This window comes from Heterocephalus glaber, unplaced genomic scaffold (genome assembly GCF_053883595.1).
Source record: "Heterocephalus glaber isolate CG9 unplaced genomic scaffold, H.glaber_assembly_v1.0 deba00001662, whole genome shotgun sequence".
Lineage (NCBI taxonomy): Eukaryota > Metazoa > Chordata > Mammalia > Rodentia > Bathyergidae > Heterocephalus > Heterocephalus glaber.
In genome coordinates this window covers 16,087,988-16,109,693 of record NW_028258403.1, presented here as the reverse complement: position 1 = coordinate 16,109,693, position 21,706 = coordinate 16,087,988, and the positions used below count along the sequence as shown (strand labels likewise).

The window sequence follows — 21,706 nt, the reverse complement described above, 5'->3', positions numbered from 1 at the left end:
TCTAATGTGGTTTAAACAGATACCAATGTGAAAAGCTAAATACTACAAGGACACTTAAGCATAGGATTAACAGCCAAGTGTGTGCCAGGGTTAGTAAATGTTACAAATACAAAGGAAGATAAATACAGAGTACAGAAGTCAAAAAAGGCTTTGTGACAGGAAAGGTACTTGAGGTAGCCTTGAAGGAAAAAACAGACAAAAACAGGATTTGGAAATAGGAATACTTTTTAGATGAAGGGAGAAAGAGGACGCAGTACAGAGCTGGTAAGTAGCTGGCTCTGGCTGAAGCAGTTTTTTATTTTCATTTTTTGCTTTGTAGAGGAAAGTAATAAAGAGCTGTGGCCTGAAAGGTAGGTTGTGGCCTAACTATGGAGGAATCACTCTCAGGGAAGGGGAAAACTGCACAAGTTTTTTGCACAGAGAAGTAATATGATTAAATTAGTGTTTTGAAAAGCTTAACCTGGCAAAAGTGTGGAGAAAAGGATGGAAGGGGATGGGGCAGACATGGGGAAAACAGTTAAAAGGTAATCTGTAGACTGAAGTTGAGATATTAAAGGTCTAAACAAGATAGAATTGGTGGAAAGGGAACAGCAGAGGCAGATGTAAGAAATGGGGCACAATAGGATTAGTGACTGATTAGAGACCAAGGTTAAGGATTAGAGACCAAGGTTAAGGATTAGAGAGGAGACAAAATCAGCTTTAATCTCTGTCTAGGTGGCAGGAAAAGAGGAAAGTCACAAATGGAAACTCAAGGGTGGGATTGGGGGCTACAAGGGAAGAAGCATTTATGCAGCATTTGATTTTTGACCCACTGAATTTGAGTTCATAATGGCACATTACTTAGAAATGTCTCATACCAGTTGGCTACATTGATCTGGCATTTAAAAGAGCAGTCAGGATAAAAGAAAACAACTTGGTAGTCACTTGGAGAAGGGATTAGAGCTAAGGCTGAGGAAGAAAGAAATCCCATCAGGGTCACTAACAAAGGCCCTTGTCCTCTCTCTTGTCCTGGGCCTCACTGCAGGAATATGGGTTTCCTGGTACTATGGGCACTGTCAGCTTTTTCTCCTCATGGTAAAGACAGGACATGAAATCTGGCTTTAACATCCAGAAGCCCACCTGCTATTCACAAAAATCCTCTGAAAGGCAGCACACAGTGAACAGAGTTGTCTGTGTGGACAGAGACGCGATCCTAAGTATAAAAAGGTCCGTGATGCAGCATTAATTAAGGTAGGGAGAGCCTCCCTTCGGGGACAGTGTCCCTGGCAGATGCCCTTCCCCATTCTCCATTCTCTGCACCTGTCTTGGGTTTTTTTCCCCTATTACGAAGACAAAAAAGAATCGATCCTTTTCTTTCAAAATTAGCATTATAGATGATGTTAAATTCTTTTTCATGTCTATGAGAATGTTTAAAACTTTGATGGTTTTTGTAGACACAACTGGTAATTATAGTTCTCCTGCCTCAGCCTCCTGAATATCTGGGATCATAAACATGTGCCACCACAACCAGCTTCACTTCTTGTTTTTTAATAGCTACATGTAGTTTCTGACTGCAGGTGTAGAAGTCATGTACTATAAACACAAAGCTGAGTGGACTTGAGAAGATATCACATCAAAAATTTCTGTCTCCAGCTGGCCAAAGTGGTGCATGCCTGTAATCCCAGCATGGGGAGGCTGAGGGAGGAGAATCACAAGTTTCAGCCCAGCCTGGGCAAAGTGGCAAGTTCAAGGCCAGCCTGGGCTACAGAGCAAGATCCTGTGTCAATAATAATAATAATAATGATAATAATTCTATGTTCAAAGGGCTGGCCCATGTTTAGATGTAGTATATGGGGCCAGGGGAATAAACCATAGTTATTAGGCCATGGAATATGGTCAATGCAGAAAAGTTATTAATTTATGATAAGACCTTTCATCTAAAGTGCAATGGCTGCTGGACATCTACTCTACTAATATTTTTTTTTTCACTTTCCACTAACATTGTACCTTAGCACAGTATTTATACTCTCCTAAAAATATATTTTGGCCACTTTTCTCATTTTGGAGAATTTTACATGTTAAACAGTTCAATCAAAAAGATAAGCATTTATACAGTATGAGTCTACAAAGGACTTACAGTATTGTCATTACTATGGCAGAATGTAATCTTCCTATTCATTTTTTTCAGTGAACATGCAAAGAATCACACTGTTAATTAAAGCGCTGGTCCATCAAGAGGGATGCTTGCTTTTGAGACAACCTGGGTTACTTGCTAGTTCAAACCATCTAAGCAAATCTACTGCCAGCACAAATGCAGTCAACTAATTACAGAAAAACAAAACAAATCTCATATTTAAATCAGCTGTGTAGGTACCTCAAGCCATACACATTCCACTCTTCCAATTACAAGTCTCCAAAAGAAAAGCCAGCACTCCTGAATGCAGGAAATCACATTTTACTTTCCTACAGCTGCCTCACAGCTGAGGAAAATACAAAAACACAGAGGAAATGTGCCTGGAGATCTTGTTAACAAAGAGTGGAAATCCCCTCACTCCTCAACTCCCAATTAGTACTGTTAAGGACAGAAGCTCCCAGGTTCAAATTTCCCTTCACGGAAGGCCTAACCACACCAAAATTAACCCGCAGTGCCACCTTCACTAAAAGCTGGGGCATTCCAGATTGCTGCTTTAGCTACAGTTTTCACTACACAATGGGTTAACATGTATAAAGTTTTGTTTCTTTTTTTTTTTTTAACTCCACAGCAAATGTCAATAAGCCTTTTCTAAAGCAAAAGCAATACAGTACAGTAGGAAACCCCTCCAGAATTGACTGAATCTAAATTAGCTGTTCTAGTCTATTAAGAAATTTCATCTTGGGCAGGGGATTTAGCTTAGTGGTGCCGCAGCTGCCTGCCTCGAAAGCGTAAGGTCCCGAGTTTGATCCCCAATACCAAAAAATAAAAAAAATAAGAAATTTCATCTTTTTTGTGGATTTTAAAAATGGAAAAAGGAACTTACTACTGTGTGCAAATGACATGACAATTTTCAATATCTGAAAAATACTATTTGCTTAAAGGGGACTTTTATAATGACATTTCTGAACTGTTTTCATCTTTTATAATACACTATGTTTGGGTGAAGAAATATACTTCAGAAAGATGTTGCCTCTGCATGAAAATCACTAAGGATGCACTGTTTTACAATCTTCCTCTTCATAACTTTTATCCTGAAAGCACATGTGTATTTAGCATCAGCTTTTGAAAAAGATTTTTACAATGGAAATTTCAAATCTATGCAAAAGAAGACAGTATAATAAATCTTCATGATTCCATAAACTAACTTCATCAACTCATGCCAATCTTGTTTCACGTTTATTCCATTCCCTACTTCCCAGTTATTTTTGAAGCCTATCTCAGACATCACATTGCTCCATCCATAAACACTTCAGTGTTTAGCTGTGAAATACAGACTTAACTCACTAGCATTATTACCCTTAAATAAAAATCTACAATAATTTAATATCTCCAAATAACTGGTGTTTAAGTTTCCCGGATTGCTCACATCAGGAACCAAGGGCCCAATCTGGTCCATACATTGCAAATGGCTGCTATACCTCAAACTGCTTTCAATCTGTTGGTTCCTACTTTATTGCAAGAGACTGGGTTGTCTGTCTTGCAGTTTCCCAGACTGGATTTGGTGACTGTATTCTTGATTTAACATATTCCTATGTCCTCTTTATTTCTTTTTTTTCGTACCAGGAATTGAACTCAGGGCCTTGAGCTTGCCAGGCTTTAGCCGTACCACTGAGCTACATCCCTGGCCTTGTCCTCTTTATTTCTTGTCAATTGGTAGATAGTTCTACTTGTTTGATTTCATTCAAGATTGATATTTTCTGGGCTGGGGATTTAGCTCAGTGGTTCCAGTACCTGCCGCGCAAGCACAAGGTCCCGAGTTCAATCCCCGGTACCAAAAAGAAAAAAAAGATTGACATTTTCTGTACCAAATTCTTTTTTTTTTCTCTTTTGGTACCGGGGATTGAACTCAGGACCTTGTGCTTGCACTGAGCTAAATCCCCAGCCCTGTACCAAATTCTTAACTCTTCTATTGCCTGTTTCTTCAAACCTGGAGAAGAACCACTGACCAAACTTCAACCTATAGCCAAAAAGTAGTACTGATTAATAAGGAGGTATCATGTGCTCTGTTCTGCTCAATGTGTAAAAACTTTTCATTTCTACTTTCAGACATTAAGGAAGAGAGGCTGTCAAAAGAGCTTCACGCCATCAAAACCTCAACAATGATTTAACATTCCCTTTCCTTCCAAACTGACACTACCACATACAGATTCTGCACTTTCATTCACCTAAATCACAAGTTCTAGTCTATTCTGTTCTATTCTACATAGTCCTTGGTGTTCTACCCTCATCTCTGCTTCCATTAGGAAAAGCTGATGTTATGTTACTTTTGTTAACAGAAAACTAGGCTGCCTGGCAACTGTTACAAAGTCTTCACATCACAGAACTGGAAAGGGCTCTGGAGAAAGTCTGGTCCAAACTTCTCTTTTTAAAGATCAGGAAACAGGCCAGGTGTGGCGGTGCATGCCTATAATCCCAACACTTGGGAGACTAAAACAGAAGATCACCACAAGTTTGAGGCCAGCCTGAACTACAAAGCAAGACTCAAAAAAACTAAAACCAAAAATAAAGAAAGATCAGGAAACAGAAAGTAGTCAAGTAACTTTCCCAGGTTTTATTATAAAGGTATTTGTTAAATCAGTTAATATTTCCAACACACCAATAATAATGACTAGCTTTCAATAAGCCTTACATAAATGGTACATTTTTAAAAAGGTATATTTAAAACCAATTAAGAAGCAGAATTAGTATTTGAACTACAATCTCTAAACTTCTCCAAGAATAGCAGTAATTCTTTCTTCTACTTTGCAGCTGGAATAATGATATGTTCTAAGGTACATATACATAAATGTTCCAGATAACTGAAGCTTACTCCTTTACTTCAACACCCAATTTTATTTAATTTTAATTTTTTGTTTTTGTTTTTACATGGTACTAGAGTTGAACCCAGGGCCTCCACACTGGGCTATATCCTTAGGTCTTTTTACTTTTTGTTGTTAATGTTAATTTTGAGATAGTTTCTCACTAAATCCCTAAATTAAACAGGCTGGGCTCAAACTTGCAATCCTCCTGCCTCAACATTCCAGAGCACTGGAATTAAAGGCATGCACCATCACACTTGGTTTTAACTCTTTATTTTTGAGAGGTGATCTCACTAAATTACCCAGGTTAGCCTTGAATCTGCAATCCTCCTGACTCAGTCTCCCAAATAGCTGGGATTATAAGTGTATATGCTATCACGCCTGGCTCATTTTAATTTATGTCTTTTTTTTTTTTTGGTACCAGGGATCAAACTCGGGACCTTGCACTTGCTAGGCAGGTGGCGGAACCACTGAGCTAAATCCCCGGCCTCTATCTATCTATCTTTGGAGACAAGGTCTCACTACGAAACTCAGGCTGGCCTTGATCTCAGTGTGTAGCCCAGGCTGGTCTTGAACTTGTGATCCTCCTAGTGCAGCCCTCCTAGTGCTTGGGATTACAGGTGTACATCACTATGTACAGCTCAAAGAAAATTCTTTTTTTTCCCATTAAGTTTATTGGTACATTTTAGGTATAAAATACATTTACATACATCATTGGGATCTTCTACCATTACATGAGTATCTTGGTTCTTATTTTACATGACTTTTTTTTTTTTGGTACCCGGTATCGAACTCGGGTCCTTGTGCTTATAAGGCAGGTGGCAGAACCACTGAGCTAAATCCTCAGCCCTCAAAGAAAATTCTTAATACTTCTATTTCCTGTTTCTGAGGCAGAAGCATACACGAGAAGATCAGGGCACCAAAGGGTCTAGTATGGCTGGAATGGAGTAAGATCTGGAAGGCTAATACAGCCCAGACTGTGAAGAGCTTCACTCTGAGTTTCATTCAGAATGAGACAGAACACTATTGGAGAGTTTTAAGCATAAGAGTGATATGGTCTGATACAGATTTAAAAGGATTACACCAGGGCTGGGGATTTAGCTCAGTGGTTCCACCACCTGCCTCGAAAGCTCAAGGTCCTGAGTTCGATCCCTGGTACCAAAAAAAAAAAAAAGGAATAAAAAGGATTACACCAGCTGATGTATTAAACTTAGGCATTGGGAAGCAGGGGACTAGACAGGAGGCTACTGCAGTTGTCCAGTTTAGACATGATGCAGCTTAGATTAAAAAAAAAAAAAAGTGGTAGTAATGGACATGGTAAGAAGTAGTCAGAGAGGGCCGGGGATTTAGCTTAGTAGTTCCGCCGCCTGCCTTGCAAGTGTAAGGTCCCGAGTTTGATCCCTGGTACAAAAAAAAAAGTAGTCAGAGAAATCTGAAGGAAATCAGCAAGATTTTCTGGCAGATTGGAGGTGGAGTCTGAAGGAAAGAGGCCAGGTCAAGGATGACGCTGGCCTTTCTGACCTGAATAACTAAAAGAAGAAAGCTATATTTAGAGAGACAGGGGAGAGTCAAGGAGGAGCCCGTGTTTAAGGATCAGTGTCTGTGCCATGGAGATCAGAAAAGACCTTTGCGTTTATTCTCAACCTCTCCACGGCTATTCTTTCACACTGGCAATTTTCCCTCCGAAGTAAGTTGTCAGTGTTCACTATGAGCATTGTTGTTTCTAAAATATCTTATTTACACTATTTTATTCTCTAGGAAGATCACATGGAAAAGCACTAACATCAATACATCTGGTAGACAACTCAAGAAAAACTAAATCAGAAATGTGGGGCAGGATTTATTTTTTATTTTTTTATTTTTTTGGTACCGGGGATCAAACTCGGGTCCTTGCGCTTGCCCAGCAGGTGGTGAAACCACTGAGCTAAATCCCCAGCCCCAGGCAGGATTTTTTAAGGAAAAGACAACTAAAAGCGTGGTCACACTGAATAGTGCCTCACATTCAACACATCACATTTTTAAAAATCCACTTAGGAGATGGTTATTTACAACTCAGAATACTCTTCCAATAAACAAAAATTTATTTTTAAAAAGAGACTGGTTCCCAAGACAAATGGCACAATGGAGTTATAACAGTAACAGTACCAACCTAAATTTGAGGGAGAAGGAATCATAGGATGTAAAAAAGATGACTTTCTCTTGCCTTTGGTCCAAGAATAAAATATTATCAATTTTCTCCTTTGTACAGTCTCACTTTATTCAAACCTCGTAAGGGGAACTTTATTCTTCGGCTTCCAGGACTCTAATCCATACAAACTTCCCCACTCTGGCATCAGCCTTGATCAGCCCTCTAAAACATTCTCTGTGTCTAAAACTCACCACTCCAACTCTGAAACAGCAGCAGTCAAACACCACATACAGCCACATGCCACTATTCCCCTGCAATACTGAACTCAGCTAGGCACTAAGAGAAACATGCAATGCATCTAACTAAATCTCATAAAAAAAAAAAGACTGGATCTCTGGAAGATTTCAGTGAGTACTAGATAAGAGAAAATCAAAAAGAATGAAGAAACAAGGGAAGTATTTGACAATAAGAAGGCCACTAAGAGGAGTGAATCTGCTTCTTTTTACCATTCCTGTACTTATGAACACACTGATTTTTCTAGGAACTTCACCTTTTAGCCAGAATCCTTGCATTGGCACATCAGGAGGACCCAGAGATCTATGTGTATATTTTGGTTTTCAAGTGTGAATTTAAGGAAGAAGGAAAGAGGAAAGCATTAGCAATTAATTATTAAGTACGCATTGGACAAAATGTTTATAAGTTGAGAACTAATCATTTATTAATGGACTTTTAATAAATAGATCCTTCAAAAACACATGGTTTAAGACCATACTTTACAGTAAATTTCTTTCTGACTTTTTTAACCACTAAGCTTCCAAAGGTCACCATTTACCATACATTTCTTTAAATCTGGGGGAAAATTCATAGTTCATTTCAGCGGTAACTAGTTTCTGGAGGCTGTGAGGATGAGCTCAGTTCAAGCCTTTCAGTTTACAGCTGCCACTCCTAATCACTACTGGGATCTGTGCTCTTTAAAAAACAAAACAAGGGCCGGGGATTTAGCTCAGCGGTTTCCCAGCTTGCTGCGCAAGCGCAAGGACCCAAGTTCAATCCCTGGTACCAACCCCCCCCCCCAAAAAAAAGAAAAATCCCAAAGCCTATATTAGATCAATTATTTTACTGACATTTCATTTGGGTTACATGTCCTGTCATAAATCTGTACTTAGAGAAACACCAGAAGGCCTCCCTTCTGTCAATTAACTGAAGAGATATTATCAAGCAAGACAAATGGTTGATTTAAACTTAACCCTGAGAACTTAAAGGTACATATGCAATTTGCCTTTTATTTGTTTTTTCAGAGATGAGAATTCCAAGTCATTAAACCTTTATTTAAAGTTTTAAGTCACAGGATTATGGAAACTGTAATTATGTTTGAAGTTTCATTACAAGTTCAAAATGATGTACCATTGTGGGTGGTTTTATCTTTCTTTATAGTTGCCTTTTTCTGTTTGTTTGGTTTTTGAGACAGGGTCTCCCCAGTTCAGGCTGACCTCAAACTCATACCAATCCTCTTGCCTCTATAGTTGTTTATTTTGACTGAAACTTTTTTTTTTTATAATAAATTCATATTATCTTTATGATTAGGAAAAAAAAGACCTCCAATTTGGAAAGTGAAAGATGAGATTAAGAAGTCTCAATAAAAAAATAACAGATGTTATGGCTTGTGTCTAGCTGTAACCCCAAATCTTCATGCAGTTATAGGTGGGGAGTTTTCAGAGGTGGCTGGATCTAGAGTATGTGATGCTGGGATTGATTCATGGTGCAATGCTACAATCAAGGGCACTAGGATTAAGGTGTGAGTGTGACCTGCCCTAAATGGCCTAGATAAGATACAAGGGATAAAAAGAGAGATCATCCCTGGTTGCTTTGCTGCCTTCTGCCCACTGTTTCTCCTCTGCAATGCCTGTCAGCCATGCCATCCTGCCTTAAAGCCAGGCAATTATAGACTAAAACCTCTACAAACTGTGAGCTAAATAAACTTTTTCTCCCTTAACTTATGGGGTTAGACATTTTGTCTCACCAACAAAAAAGTAACTAACACAAAAGATAAGCTGAGTAATGAAACTGTTGCCTATGTTTTAACTTATTTTTAACTGAAAGAAACATATTTTACTTAAGCTTTCAAAATAAAAAAAAACAACCAGGCATGGTACGACATGCCTGTAGTCCTATCTACTTGGGAGGCTAAAGTAAGAGGATCCCAAATTCTAGACCAGCCTGGGCAACACAGTTAGTCCTTGTTCAAAATTTACAAATCAAAAAATAAAAAGGGCTGAAAATGTAGGTAGCTCAGTGACTGTATACTTTCATAGCATTGAGGCCCTGGGTTCAATCCACAGTATGGGGAGGACAGAAGGCAGGGAGGAATAGTGGGGAAGGAAGAGAGGAGGAAGAGGAAGAAGAGGAACAGGAAGGGGAAGAAAAAGGAGAATAAGGGGAGGAGGAGGGAAAAGAGAAGAAGAAATAAAGGAAAAGGAAAGAAAGGGAAGGAGGAGGAGGTAGAGGAGGAGGAGAAAAAAAGGAATAAAGAAGAAAAAAGGATGAGAAAAAGAGGGAGGGGAAGGAGGAAGAGAAGGAAAAGGAAGAAAATGAACCATATCTAGAGAATTTTCTAAAAATGTGGTGGAAGGACCCTGACTATCCTCCATGACCTTTTCGGGGACCCTCAAGGTTATATTTTCATAATAATATTAAGATGTCACATGCATTTTTCACTTTGCTCACAAGTGTACAGTGGAGTTCTGGTATAGTATTGAAGAATAACCATAATTATCTGAAAGTGCCAATAAAATTAGTCTTTGTTTTTCCTACTGTTTCTCCAGCAGCTTCCATTTTCTACATATGCTTCAACTAAAACAACATACCATTAATCTTTTGTGTCATTGTTTTTTGCAATGGGGATTGAATCAAGGTCTTGAGCACCTAGGCAAGCACTCCAGCACTGAGCTACACCAGCCCCAACACACTGTGACAGGCTCAATACAAGTAGATGTAAAAATCCTGCTTTTGACTCTTCTCACCAAGATGGCACTGAATGCAAAGTAGAACCTTGTTCCTTCCATAGTCAAATTCATAGCTGGTGTTTTTTTCTGCTGTTGTTGTTGTTGTTATTGCTTGTTGTGGTGTGGTGTGGTTCTGGGACTTGAACCTAGGGCCTTCTTGCTAGGTAAGCAGTCTGCCACCAAACTGTATCGCAGCTCCTTTTTTTCTAATTTAGAGACAGGGACTTGATAAAGTTACCCAGGCTGGCCTTGAACTTTCAATCCTCCTACCTTAGCCTCCCAAGCAGCTGGGATTTCAGGTGTGCATCACTACTCCAGGCAAAGAAAAAGTTTTGGAGGCCAAGAATAAGTGTCAAAATACATCCATGGCTGGGAGGGGAGGTTAGGGTCAAGGGAGGGGAGAGGAGGGCTGAGGAAGGGGAGGGAAGCGAAGGAAAGGAAAAAGAACGAAGGAGGGAGGGGAAGAATAGAGAAAAGAAAAGAAAAAGATCTTCACATCACCTACATCACTCTGGCAGTGCAAGACACTTCAGCTCCAGGGCAGCACAGACATCTGCAAAGAGTACTTCTAGAAGTTCAAGCTTGATCATTATGCCACCATCATGTTCCCCCCAACCTCTGAGTTGTCCATGAAGAACATAGCACACTGTCGTTCATTATAAACATCAAGACCAACAAGCACCAGCTCAAACAAGCTGTGAAGAGCCTCTTGACACTAACGTGACCAAGACCAACATCATAATCGGGACTTATGGCAAGAAGGAGGTCTATGTCCTCCTGGCTCCTGACTGATGCTTTGGAGGTTGCCAACAAAACTGGGATCATTTAAACCAAGTCCAGCTGGATAATTCCAAATATAAATTCTATTACTGCAAGAACAATTAAAACAACCTTGCTGTCTTCTACTAAGCAAAAAAGAGACTTGCAAAAATATAAGACAATGTAATGTCACTCTTCTCACTAATATTGCTTTGTGTTTATCTGATTTGGTTTAGTTTTGACAGTACTAGGAATTGAACCCAGGGCCTTGGCACTGAGCTACATTCCTAGCTCCCACCACTCTTTTTATTTTATTTATACCTTTTTGTTTGTTTGTTTTTTGAGAGTTTCACTATGTAGTTCAGGCTGGCCTTGAGCTCACTGTGCAACCCAGGCTGGACTCAAACTTCCACTCTTCCTGCCTCAGACTCCCAAAGCGCTGGAATTCAATTATAACATCACCACGCCCAGGTTGTATTTTTTTAACAGAATTATTTTCCATAAAACATATTATTTATTAATAAGTGACTTTTTATGTTATTTTAAATCAATACATATTCTATGCAAACAAAGCTTTGGTACATAGGGAGGGGAGGGGGGAATGGGATAAAATAAAGCAAAATTTATTATAAAGAAAGAAAGAAAGGTCTCAAGTTAGACAACCCAAGGGGGGCGGGAAATCAATACATATTTTAAAGGCTCTCAGACTACCTCTTTAAACCAGAAAGTATCAATAGATATAACTCACATTTGAAAAAGAAGCACTTTTGGGCTGGGGATTTAGCTCAGTGGTTTCTGCCGCCTGCTACGCAAGCGCAAGGACCCGAGTTTGATCCCCAGTACCAAAAAAAAAAAAAAGTTTAAAAAACAGAGGCACTTTGGAGTCTTCAATAATTTCTAAGAATATAAAAGAGTTTGAGACCAAAAATTCTAAGAGCTGTTATTCTAAAGTATTTTTAAATCTATAAGAAAAATATAACTCTACAAAGGAATTCTTTTAAGATAAGGGAAACAAAGAAAGCTTCTTAAAAGTAAGTTTATAATTTATAAATAATTAATAAATAATTAATGTCTACAATTTGCTTCAAAATCATCCGAAAGGCAAAGAAAGCATGATGAAGTAAGAAAATTCGTGAGTTAATAATCATTGAAGATGGGGTCCTAGTCTCTACCTTTGCACATGCTTCAAATTTTCCTTAATTCAAGATTCAAGTTTGGATTCTTATGTGAGAAACTGAATGTGAAAAAGCCTGACTATAATTTAGTGTCATTATTAAGAATGAAGAGGGCCAGGGATTTAGCTCAGTGGTTCCATCACCTGCCTCGAAAGTGCAAGGTCGCAAGTTCGATCCCCTGTACCAGAAAAAAAAAAAAAGAACAGTAAGAGGAAAAAGAACTTAATGTGACACTAACACTATTCACATAGCTCCCATTCCCATTCTCCAAATCTACTTTTTTTTCCCAGCACTGGGGCTTAAATCCTTAGGTGCTCCTCTACCACTGAGTCACAAGCCCAACTCCCGACTCCCCCATTAGACAAGGTCTTGATAAGTTGCTCAAAGTTGCTCAGGTACGATTCCAACTTGAGATCCTCCTGTCTCAGCCTCCTTCAGTACTGGAATTACAGGGATGTAACAATGCGCCAGCCTCTAAGCCCACTTTTTGATCTTCACTGATAGTGATACAATGTCATTAAATTAGTGGACCAATATTATTTGGAGTCTTTCTTTGTTCATTTAAAACTCACACACATAGCTCTCATCTCACTAACCTAACTTAAACAAAAATGATGGATGTCTTTCAGTTTAAAAGCTCAACCAAGCTCTTTAACTTGACTGATCGGGCCATAAACTAGAATAATTTGTGTTACGCTATTGCCATCTGCTGGCTATTTTGTCTAAGTGTAGCAAACATCTAAAACTGAAAAGCTAAAAATTTACCTTTCAGAACTGAGTTTTCTTCCAAAATTCTCCCACAGGAAGGAAGCTACCATATTAGGGTTTTCAGGATCTCACATTAGAAGCAAGCATTCTGGACCCTGATTATACTTTCAAATCCGCTGGGTACCTCTGAAAGTCCCAAAGCCTGGACCTCTCAGCCAGAGCAATTAAAGCAGAATCTTTAAGGCATGAAAATAAAGGTAACCATAGACCGAGAGAAAACATTTGCAAAATGTTTATCTGGCATAGGGCTTGGATCTAAAATTATATATGAACAACTGTTTGTTCATTGCAATGCTAGGGATCAGACCCAGGGCCTTGTTCGAAGCTAGGCAAGTTCTCTACCCCTAAGCCACAACCCTACCCCTTAAATAGCTCTTAAAACTCAGTAAGAACATAACCCACTTTTTAAGATTGGCAAAAGATCTAAAAAACACTTCACCCAGGAAAATAGGTGGATGGTAAGTAAGCACATACAAAGATGTGCAAGAGTTGCCATTAGGAAAATGTAAATTAAAATGTCACACACATACCTACCATAGCACTCATCCATTCCAGTCCTAGAGAGGGAAAAGAAAAACTGTAGTAGATTGAATAGCGAATGTTCCCTCAAATTGCATGTCCACCAGGAACCTCTGAAAGTGACCTTATTTGAAGATGTAATTAGATAAAATGAGGTCATACTGATTAGGATGGGCCCTAAATCCAAGGACAGGAGACCTTATTAAAAACAAATGCTCAACTGGGCGTGGTGGCGCACATCTGTGACCCCAGCACTCAGGAGGCTGAGGCAGGATTGCTGTGAGTTTGAGGCCAGCTTGGGCTACCTAGTGAATTTAAGGCCTGCCTGAACTACATGGTGAGACTCTGTCTCAAAAAAACCAAAAGAGGGGCCAGGGATTTAGCTCAGTGGCTTTGCTGCCTGCTGCTTAAGCCCAAGGAGCCGAGTTCAATCCCGGGTACCAAAAAAAACAAAACAAAAGGAAGAAATGCTGAGGCAAGAGGATCCCAAGTTTGACCCCCTTCCAGACAACTTAGTGAGCTCCTATCTTAAAAATGGCTGGGGATGTAGCTTAGTGCTAGAGGACCCCTGGGTTTAATCTCTAGTACGTGGGAGGTGGGGCAGAGATGCCATAAAGAGATACACATGCACAGTGGTTATGTCAAGCCAGAGGCAAAGAATGCAGCTGAAAGCCAAAGAATACCAACATGAATCATATATACTAGAATTTTCATTTTAACAAGATTCTCAGGCTCTTCACGGGCACAACATATAAGAAGGCCTGTACAAGGTTAATCACCTAGACTTTTTAAAATGTCAGTCAAATAAGCAAGCAAAAAAAAAAAAAAGGCTCAGGGAGCCAAGCATGGTGGTGCATACTTGTAATCCCAGCACTTGGGAGGCTGAGGCAGGATTGCTGGAAGTTGAAGGCCAGCATAGGCTATATAGTGAGTTCAAGGACAGCCTGAACTATGTACCTAGTGAGACCCTGTCTCAAAAAACAAATAAATATTTTAAAAGGCTCAGGGGACTGTTCTGGATTTAGAGAGACATATCAAATCAATACAATGAATAAAACTAGATTTAATTCTGGATCAGAAGAAAAAGTGTTAAAAAGTACATTTTGGAGCGATAACTAGGAAATTTCGAATATGTACTTTTTATTTTTTTTGGTACTGGGGATCGAACTCAGGACCTTGTGCTTGAGAGACAGGCGCTGGAACCTCTGAACTAAATCCCCAGCCCCGAATATGTACTTTTTATTAGCTGATACTGAATTAAGGTTAGTTTTCTTTGATCATAGTATTTAGTTACAAAGAATTTTCTTTTTTCCCTCTGGTACTTAGAATTGAATCCAGGGTCTTCCTGGATTTATACCTCTAAACTTTTTTTTTATTTGTATTTTTTAAATTTTGAGATAAGGTCTCAGTAAATTACTCAAGCTGGGATCGAACTAACAATCTTCCTGCCTCAAGCCTCCCAGAGTGCTGGAGTTTCAGGCCTGTGCCATCATACCCAGCACAAAGAATTTTTATTCTTAGAAGATACATAGTGGAATATTTAAGGTCATACATTATTATTTGTACAGCTTGCTTTTTTGGTGGTACTGGGGATCTATTGATAAAATGACAGCATTTATTATAATGCTAAGTACATTCATTATCTTATATCTCATTTAATGATTACAACTGCCTCATAAGATTCTATTTTATTACTATTTTATGTATATAAAGATTGAGACCCTCAGAGATAAAATCTTCCTAAGGATGCCTCCTAATAAAATCTAGGTCCCACTAACCCCAAAACCTTTTCAGTACACTCAACTGCCTCTATTATAGTGACAGTCCACAGTTCCACATATATATGTGACAGCCAACTGGCACAGTAAATTGTGCAGATGATAAATTAGCTTAAATATTTCAGTATGTATCTTCTAAAAATAAGAAAATTCTTTGTGCTGGATGTGGTGAAATAGGCCTGAAATCTTACCATTCTGTGAGGTTGAGGCAGGAAGACAGCAAGTTCAATCCCAGCCTGGACAAGGTGTTCTAACTTTATGCACAAGATTTTGACTTTATTTGGAAGAGTGAAGGTATTTTATATGACCTAGGGACATTTTTTGAAAATTATAAAGCCAAGGTAAGAAGGCAAAATAATTTTTATTTCTCATTTTTGTTTCGTAACTAAAAAACAAAGGACACAGTGAGATGATGGGCAGACTTTTCCTAAGGATGACCAATAGAAAAGCGTCTTACCTCTTCAACTTAATCATAATACCTACCATAAAGTACCGAAGATTAGTAAAATAAAGCTACTATAAATGATAGTCCATTAAATTTGATGCTAAAAACAAGTTACTCTAAACTGTCTGGTCTAGAAAAATTGTGAGAAACCATGATATTTTCATAGTTTACTGAGCGTAGTTTTCTGGAAGCATTTAGATTCTTTTTTTTTTTTTTTTTGGTACCGGGGATCGAACTCGGGACCTTGTGCTTGCGAGGCAGGCGGCGGCACCACTGAGCTAAATACCCGGTCCCCTCTGGAAGCATTTAGACAAAGAATAATCATCCTTTTAGTTTATGTGCACTTATTATACCCATATGTAACAAGACCAACTGCAACAGATGATACTATAACCAATTATTCTATGAAATTTAAAGTCATCTTGATAGAGCAATAATCCACAATAAGACAGGTCCTTGCCTTGCCTCCATGTTTTTTTCCACAAAATGTTTTGTTTCAGAAATTTAACAGTTTGTGCTTCTGGGCATCTCCTGCTCAATGTATCAAAATGTTTGTAACTGTCTGAACTGTGTGACCACTCAAGAATGTTGTTAGCTCTACCCCCTTACAGGTATGTTGTTAGCTCCACCCCTTTCAGGAATATTCTGTAACTCCAGCCCCTGCTTCAGTGACCATGCTCTCCTGCCCCGTAGGCCTCTCTCCAAGGAGGCTCCCATTTCTAGTCAAGTGCTCAAACTTCGGAGTATGAACTCCTCTGAGCCCACAGGTGTAATAGAAGGTTCTCCACTTCTTCGAGTGACCTTCAGATTCTCGAGTCTTCAAACTGCGGGAGCTTTGACGCTGAGCTGTAACATTTGGCTGTGCCTCAGAGCTATAATACTTGGCTATAGCACAAAGCGGTTCTGCTTTGCCACAACAATCTCTGGAAAGTTAGCAATTGTAACCATAGGCCAAATGCATCCTACTGCTGTTTTCATGAAGACCTTTTTTTGGGTACTGGGGCTTGAACTCAGGACCTTGCACTTGCAAGGCAGGTGGTGGAACCACTGAGCTAAATCCCGGACTTCTTTAATAGAACACAGCCACACTCATTCATTTATGTATTTATATACTGTCTATGGCTATTACAATAACACAACTGAGAAGTTCCAAGAGAGACTATCGGCCATAAAACCTAAAATATTTACTATCTGGCCTTTACAGAAAAAAATTGCTAGACCCTGTTCTAGACCAGCAAGCCAAGAGCACAATAAAGCCCGTTAGACTCACCTGAGGCGTCGTCTTTCTGTACTGGTCACCGCCGTCTATCACGTCCTTCATTACTTTTTTCTTGAGAAAGTCATATTCTTCTGGGCTCAGATGAATAGACTCTATGGTGTTTCCACAACCTGAACACTGGCCACTGTAATTACAATTTTTTAATGTTCTGGAAAATAACTTTTTCTAAAATGAATAATTCTAACATAGGAAACTGAAAGGAATTAAGAAAGAACATTAAAATCTTTGTGATGGTCACATGCATTTGATTTTTCGTGAAAACATCACATATTTCATGTGCCAGAAAACCAAAGAGTACATTGCTGAGCATCCAGATGAGATTTTTAAAGTAATACCTAAAACACAACTGAGTCCCAAATCTCTAGGAGAAAATATTTCTGTGTCTTCACAGAGGCTCACAACATCAACAAGAAAAACATTTTGAGCACTACAAAGTCCTCATATGTAAAACATGATTTTTTTTTCCTCAGGTACTCTAATCATAAACTCTTAATTATCCTGTCCCTAAAGTATTCTTAAATATTTTTAAATCAACAACAACAAACCCTACTGAATCTGAATAAAACAAGTTAAAAATAACTATTGGCTTTTACCTTTTCTGGATTGTAGTAAACTGGCCTTTCCACTGTTTTCCAGGAATACTACAAAAAAAAAAAAAATCACAAAGCCAAATTATCAGAAGGTTACATTCTTATCGGATGAAAAATATTCACTATATGTAAAAACTCTGTATGGAAGAGCTTTCAAAGGTTCATGATACTTCCCTGGAATGGTTTAATGCCAAGAGCAGTTGTTAAACTGTGACAGGGTGAAGGAGCAGATGGGCCCCTCCTCCAGATCGACTTCCTCCTTTTGGTTCTCTTGGATCTTTTCCAAGCCTAAATAACACCTTCGCTGGTGCTCCACAGAAAGCAATGACCTCTAAACCAAACTCATCTCTAACTTTTCCATAGAGTTCCCAGATTGCTCCTATTTGGAGTAATTTCTCTCCTCTCTCATACTTTTCTTTTACAGACCACTCTTTCTTTCTTTTTTTTTTTTTATTGGTACATTTTAGGTATACAATATGACATTCATCATTGGAAATTTGCACCTTTACATAATCTCTCTTGCTTCTTATTTTTTCCCCATTCCCCTGCCCTCCCTTCAACCCCTCCATCCCTCCCTATTTACAAACACTTTGTTTCCAGTTTTTCATTTTCTCATATTAATTCCCTTCCCTTCTTTCCTTTCCCCTATCCTTCCCACTTCCCCTTCCCCTTTGCCCCATTTGTTCCTATTTCACATTATCTATTGTACCTTTTAGTCTTTATGTACACTTTGTTTCTCACACTAGAGAAGCTGTTCAGTATTTACACGTGTCCTATTTATTTCACTTGAGTATTGCTTCAGTGTGCATCCATTTAGCTATGTCTCTAATTTCTCATTTTTTATGACTGAGTAGTACTCCATTTTATTAAAAAAAACACATTTTCTTTATCCAGTCTCTGGTTGATGGGCATTTGGGCTGCTTCCAAGTTTTAGCTATTACAAATTGTGCTGCTATGGACATGGGTGCACATATATCACTGTGGTATGATTCTCTTAATTCTTTGGGGAAGATCCCCAGCAGGGGAATAGCTGGGTCAAATGGGACTTCCAGTCCTAGTCCTTTGAGGTACCTCCATACTGATTTCCACAGTGGTTGCACCAGTCTACACTCCCACCAGCAGTGGAGCAGTGTTCCTCTTTCCCCACAGCCCTGCCAGCATGTTACTGATTTCATGATAGCAGCCATTCTTTCTGGCGTGAGGTAGAATCTCAGCATTGTTTTCATTTGCATCTCTCTAATGACCAGTGATGTTGAACATTTTTTCATATGTTTATTTGCTATTTCTACTTCTTTGTCTAAGAAATGTCTATTCATTTCAGATGCCCATTTTTGGATTGGGTCTTTAAATTTGGGAGGTCTGATTTTTTAAAGTTCTTTATAGATTTGACATAGTAGACCTTTCAGACCACTGTTTCTTAACTGTCAGGAAATATATATATATATATATATATATATATATATATATGTATATGTATATAATTTTTTTTTTTTTTGAGACAGGGTCTCACTATGTAGTTCAGGTTGGCATTGGACTATGTAGCCCAGATTGACCTCAAACAGCAATCCTCCTGAATGGTGGGACTACAGGTGTGTGCACCACCACACCCAGCAAAGAATTATATTCTTATATTCTTAATTAGGCTGAGAACTCCATCATAACAGATTTCATATCACAAAACACTGTGCCTAGCCTAACTGGAGGCATTCAAAAACCTGTCGATTTATTTGCTCGATTTATCTTTTCCTCTTACATATATTACTGTCAGTTCCTGTTGATTCTATGGCCTTTTCTCCTTCCCCAGTTCTTAATTTAGGACCTCACTGCCTCTCATCCAAACCTAATCGCATTCAAACAGATGTCTTTGTTTCCAGTCACCTCTTCTCATTGTTTTGGCAATTACCTTTCTAAAGTACACTCCAAAACCAGCATTCTTTTTTTTTTTTTTACCAGTATTCTTGATAACAGAATAAAATCAAAGATTTTCACACCCTAGCTCTTCCTCTATTGATAATCAGTAAGTTTGTCAAGCTAATTAAACATAATTACTACTTCAAAGCTCTGTAAACATGATGTATGAACACATTATCCCAGTTACTAGACTTCAGAGAAACTTCTGAAAATATTAAGATGGCCTGAGGACAGGTCCAGTCAAATGCTATGCAGTGGTACCTCGGTTATCACTTAATTCTTTCCATGGTTCTGGTTGCAGAATTTGTTCCACAATCCAGTTGCGACACAATCCAACAAATCCTGCTACCTGAATTACCGAAAGAATTAAGGTTATGAACCAAGGTACCACTGTATTCTTTTCTCGAAAACTAAGTCGGAAGACCCAGTTCAGTCCCTGGTACCATGAAAAAAAAAGTGCTCCGTAATTTCCTTTTTTTTTTTGGTATTGGGGATTGAATTTGGGACCTTGTGCTTTCGAGGCAGGTGGTGGAACCACTAAGCTAAATCCCCGGGCCTGTAATTTCCTTTTTATGTGAAGGGTACAGATTAGCACAAATTGTCTATGCTGCTACCACTTTTTTTTCCACACTGCTGGGGATTAAACCAGCACCTCAAGCATGCTAGGCAAACTATGAAGCTATACCCCCAGCCCTACGCTACTTGTTTTAAGCAGAAAAAGATGTTGTCTTAAAGGGGAAACAAATCTTACCTAGAGAAGGAAAAAGGTTTAATCTGAGTAAAATGATTTGCAGCAACATAAAGAGCTTTTAGACATAGTTTTAAAAATAGATAAACATATACAAAAGTCAAAATTACCTCTCAAACCATGTTTTTATACTGTATGCAAATGACTCCCCAGGATACAGTTGGTTATTTCTTAAATACAAAAGAATATCTAGTAGCTTGTTGGAATAGTGATCATTCTTTATGTCTTTTCCAAAATCAAAGAAAGCTTTTAAAGTTTCCAACATAGGAGTAAGTTTATGACTTAGCAATTCCTGATACAAATTCCAAGCTATATTCACATCTTGATGAAGGAGAGCTCCCTGGATACAGTCGTTGTAGTTCCTTACTGAAGGAGTCATGACTTTTTTAATGTCTTCTAATAGCTGCAAGGCCTCTCTCCATTTGTCTGACTGGACTAATCCCCGGATGAGAAGAGTGTAAGCCCCAGATTCCAAACTCTTGTATCTGGCTTTCATGATTTCATAGACATCAATAACTTCTGATGTCTGCTTATAGAAGACACAGAGATGCAAATACTTGACCAATAAATCATAGCTTACAATACCACTGTTTTTTGCTGCTACCCATGTCAAGAGAGATTTAACCACATCTACAGAGCTGTTTTGTTGAGACATCTGTGCACTGATCCACTTTTCAAAACTGCCCTTTCCTGTGTACTCTTTCTCAAGTTTATCCCACTCCTCTGAATTCAGTGGTTTTGTTGGCAGTTGAATATTCTTCCTCTCAAGTAACAAGGTGTGATCTTCACTGTGAGCAGTCATCTCTGCTCTCTTCCTAGCTGCTCCAGCAGCAAAAAGATGAGGATGAGAAGAAATTCGCTTAGTACTGTCTTCATCTCCCTTTTTGACAAATCTGGCCTTGGCAGCCAATATATTCATTGCTTTGGTATTTTGTGGCGACATCGTTTTAAGAGAGAACCACTTCTGTTGGTTCCAGATGCCACAGTCAGTGAGAAAGAGAGACAGGTAAGAGTGCTCTGGCCCTAGCCCAAGGTATGGCTTGCTCTTCCAAAGCTTAGGAAAGCTTCGAATACTAGACAAACAGAAGCTCATTATGCAATATCAGCAGCAGACAGAGATGTTAAAAAATCCCTTACTTCTACAGCAATATTAAAAGACTGGAGGTTGGAGGCAGAGTGTGATTATTTAAAAGGAGACTGTTTCTTCTTTACACACAGTTTAAGGTTCTGCTTTTGTAGCACCACTTAACAGCAACGAGGGCAGGTGAGTTCTCTTCATTAAACAACGATGGAGGTGGGGGGTGGGGTTCCAACATGAGTCGTCGGCCCTAAACCTGGAAACAGAGCGGGAAGCCTCTGGAGCCTGTTACATTCCAGCCGGAAGACCTGAGGAAAAAGCACAAGGCGTGCTCAGTTTGACTCAGGTAGATCACAACTATAAAATGGGCGGATCTCATAGGAACTAGAAGACGAATAAACTTAAACCCGTTCTGAGGAGCTACCCGCCCCCCCCCCCCCAGCCCCACCGGCAAGAACGCTAGCGAACAAAGCCGAAGTCTAGGGGCCTCTTCCAGAATTAGAACTCTACCCAGGCCGCAAAACTCGCCTGATGGGGGTAAAAAGGGGTCGGGGA

The 21,706-nt window shown here is 39.1% G+C and overlaps 1 protein-coding gene across 6 annotated transcripts in view; it reads right to left on the bottom strand.

Moving 5' to 3' along the window:
- Prorp (protein only RNase P catalytic subunit) overlaps positions 1–21,706 on the bottom strand; it is a 115,231-nt gene that overhangs the window by 93,250 nt on the left and 275 nt on the right. For all 6 annotated transcript variants that reach the window (XM_087197109.1, XM_087197106.1, XM_087197107.1 and 3 more), the window contains exons 2-4: positions 20,184–21,459; positions 17,418–17,465; positions 16,816–16,948 (exon numbers count right to left, since the gene is read on the bottom strand). In XM_087197109.1, coding sequence (XP_087053235.1) covers positions 16,816–16,948; positions 17,418–17,465; positions 20,184–21,166 — 1,164 coding nt within the window. In that variant the 5' untranslated portion in view covers positions 21,167–21,459. The remainder of the gene's footprint in view (positions 1–16,815; positions 16,949–17,417; positions 17,466–20,183; positions 21,460–21,706) is intronic.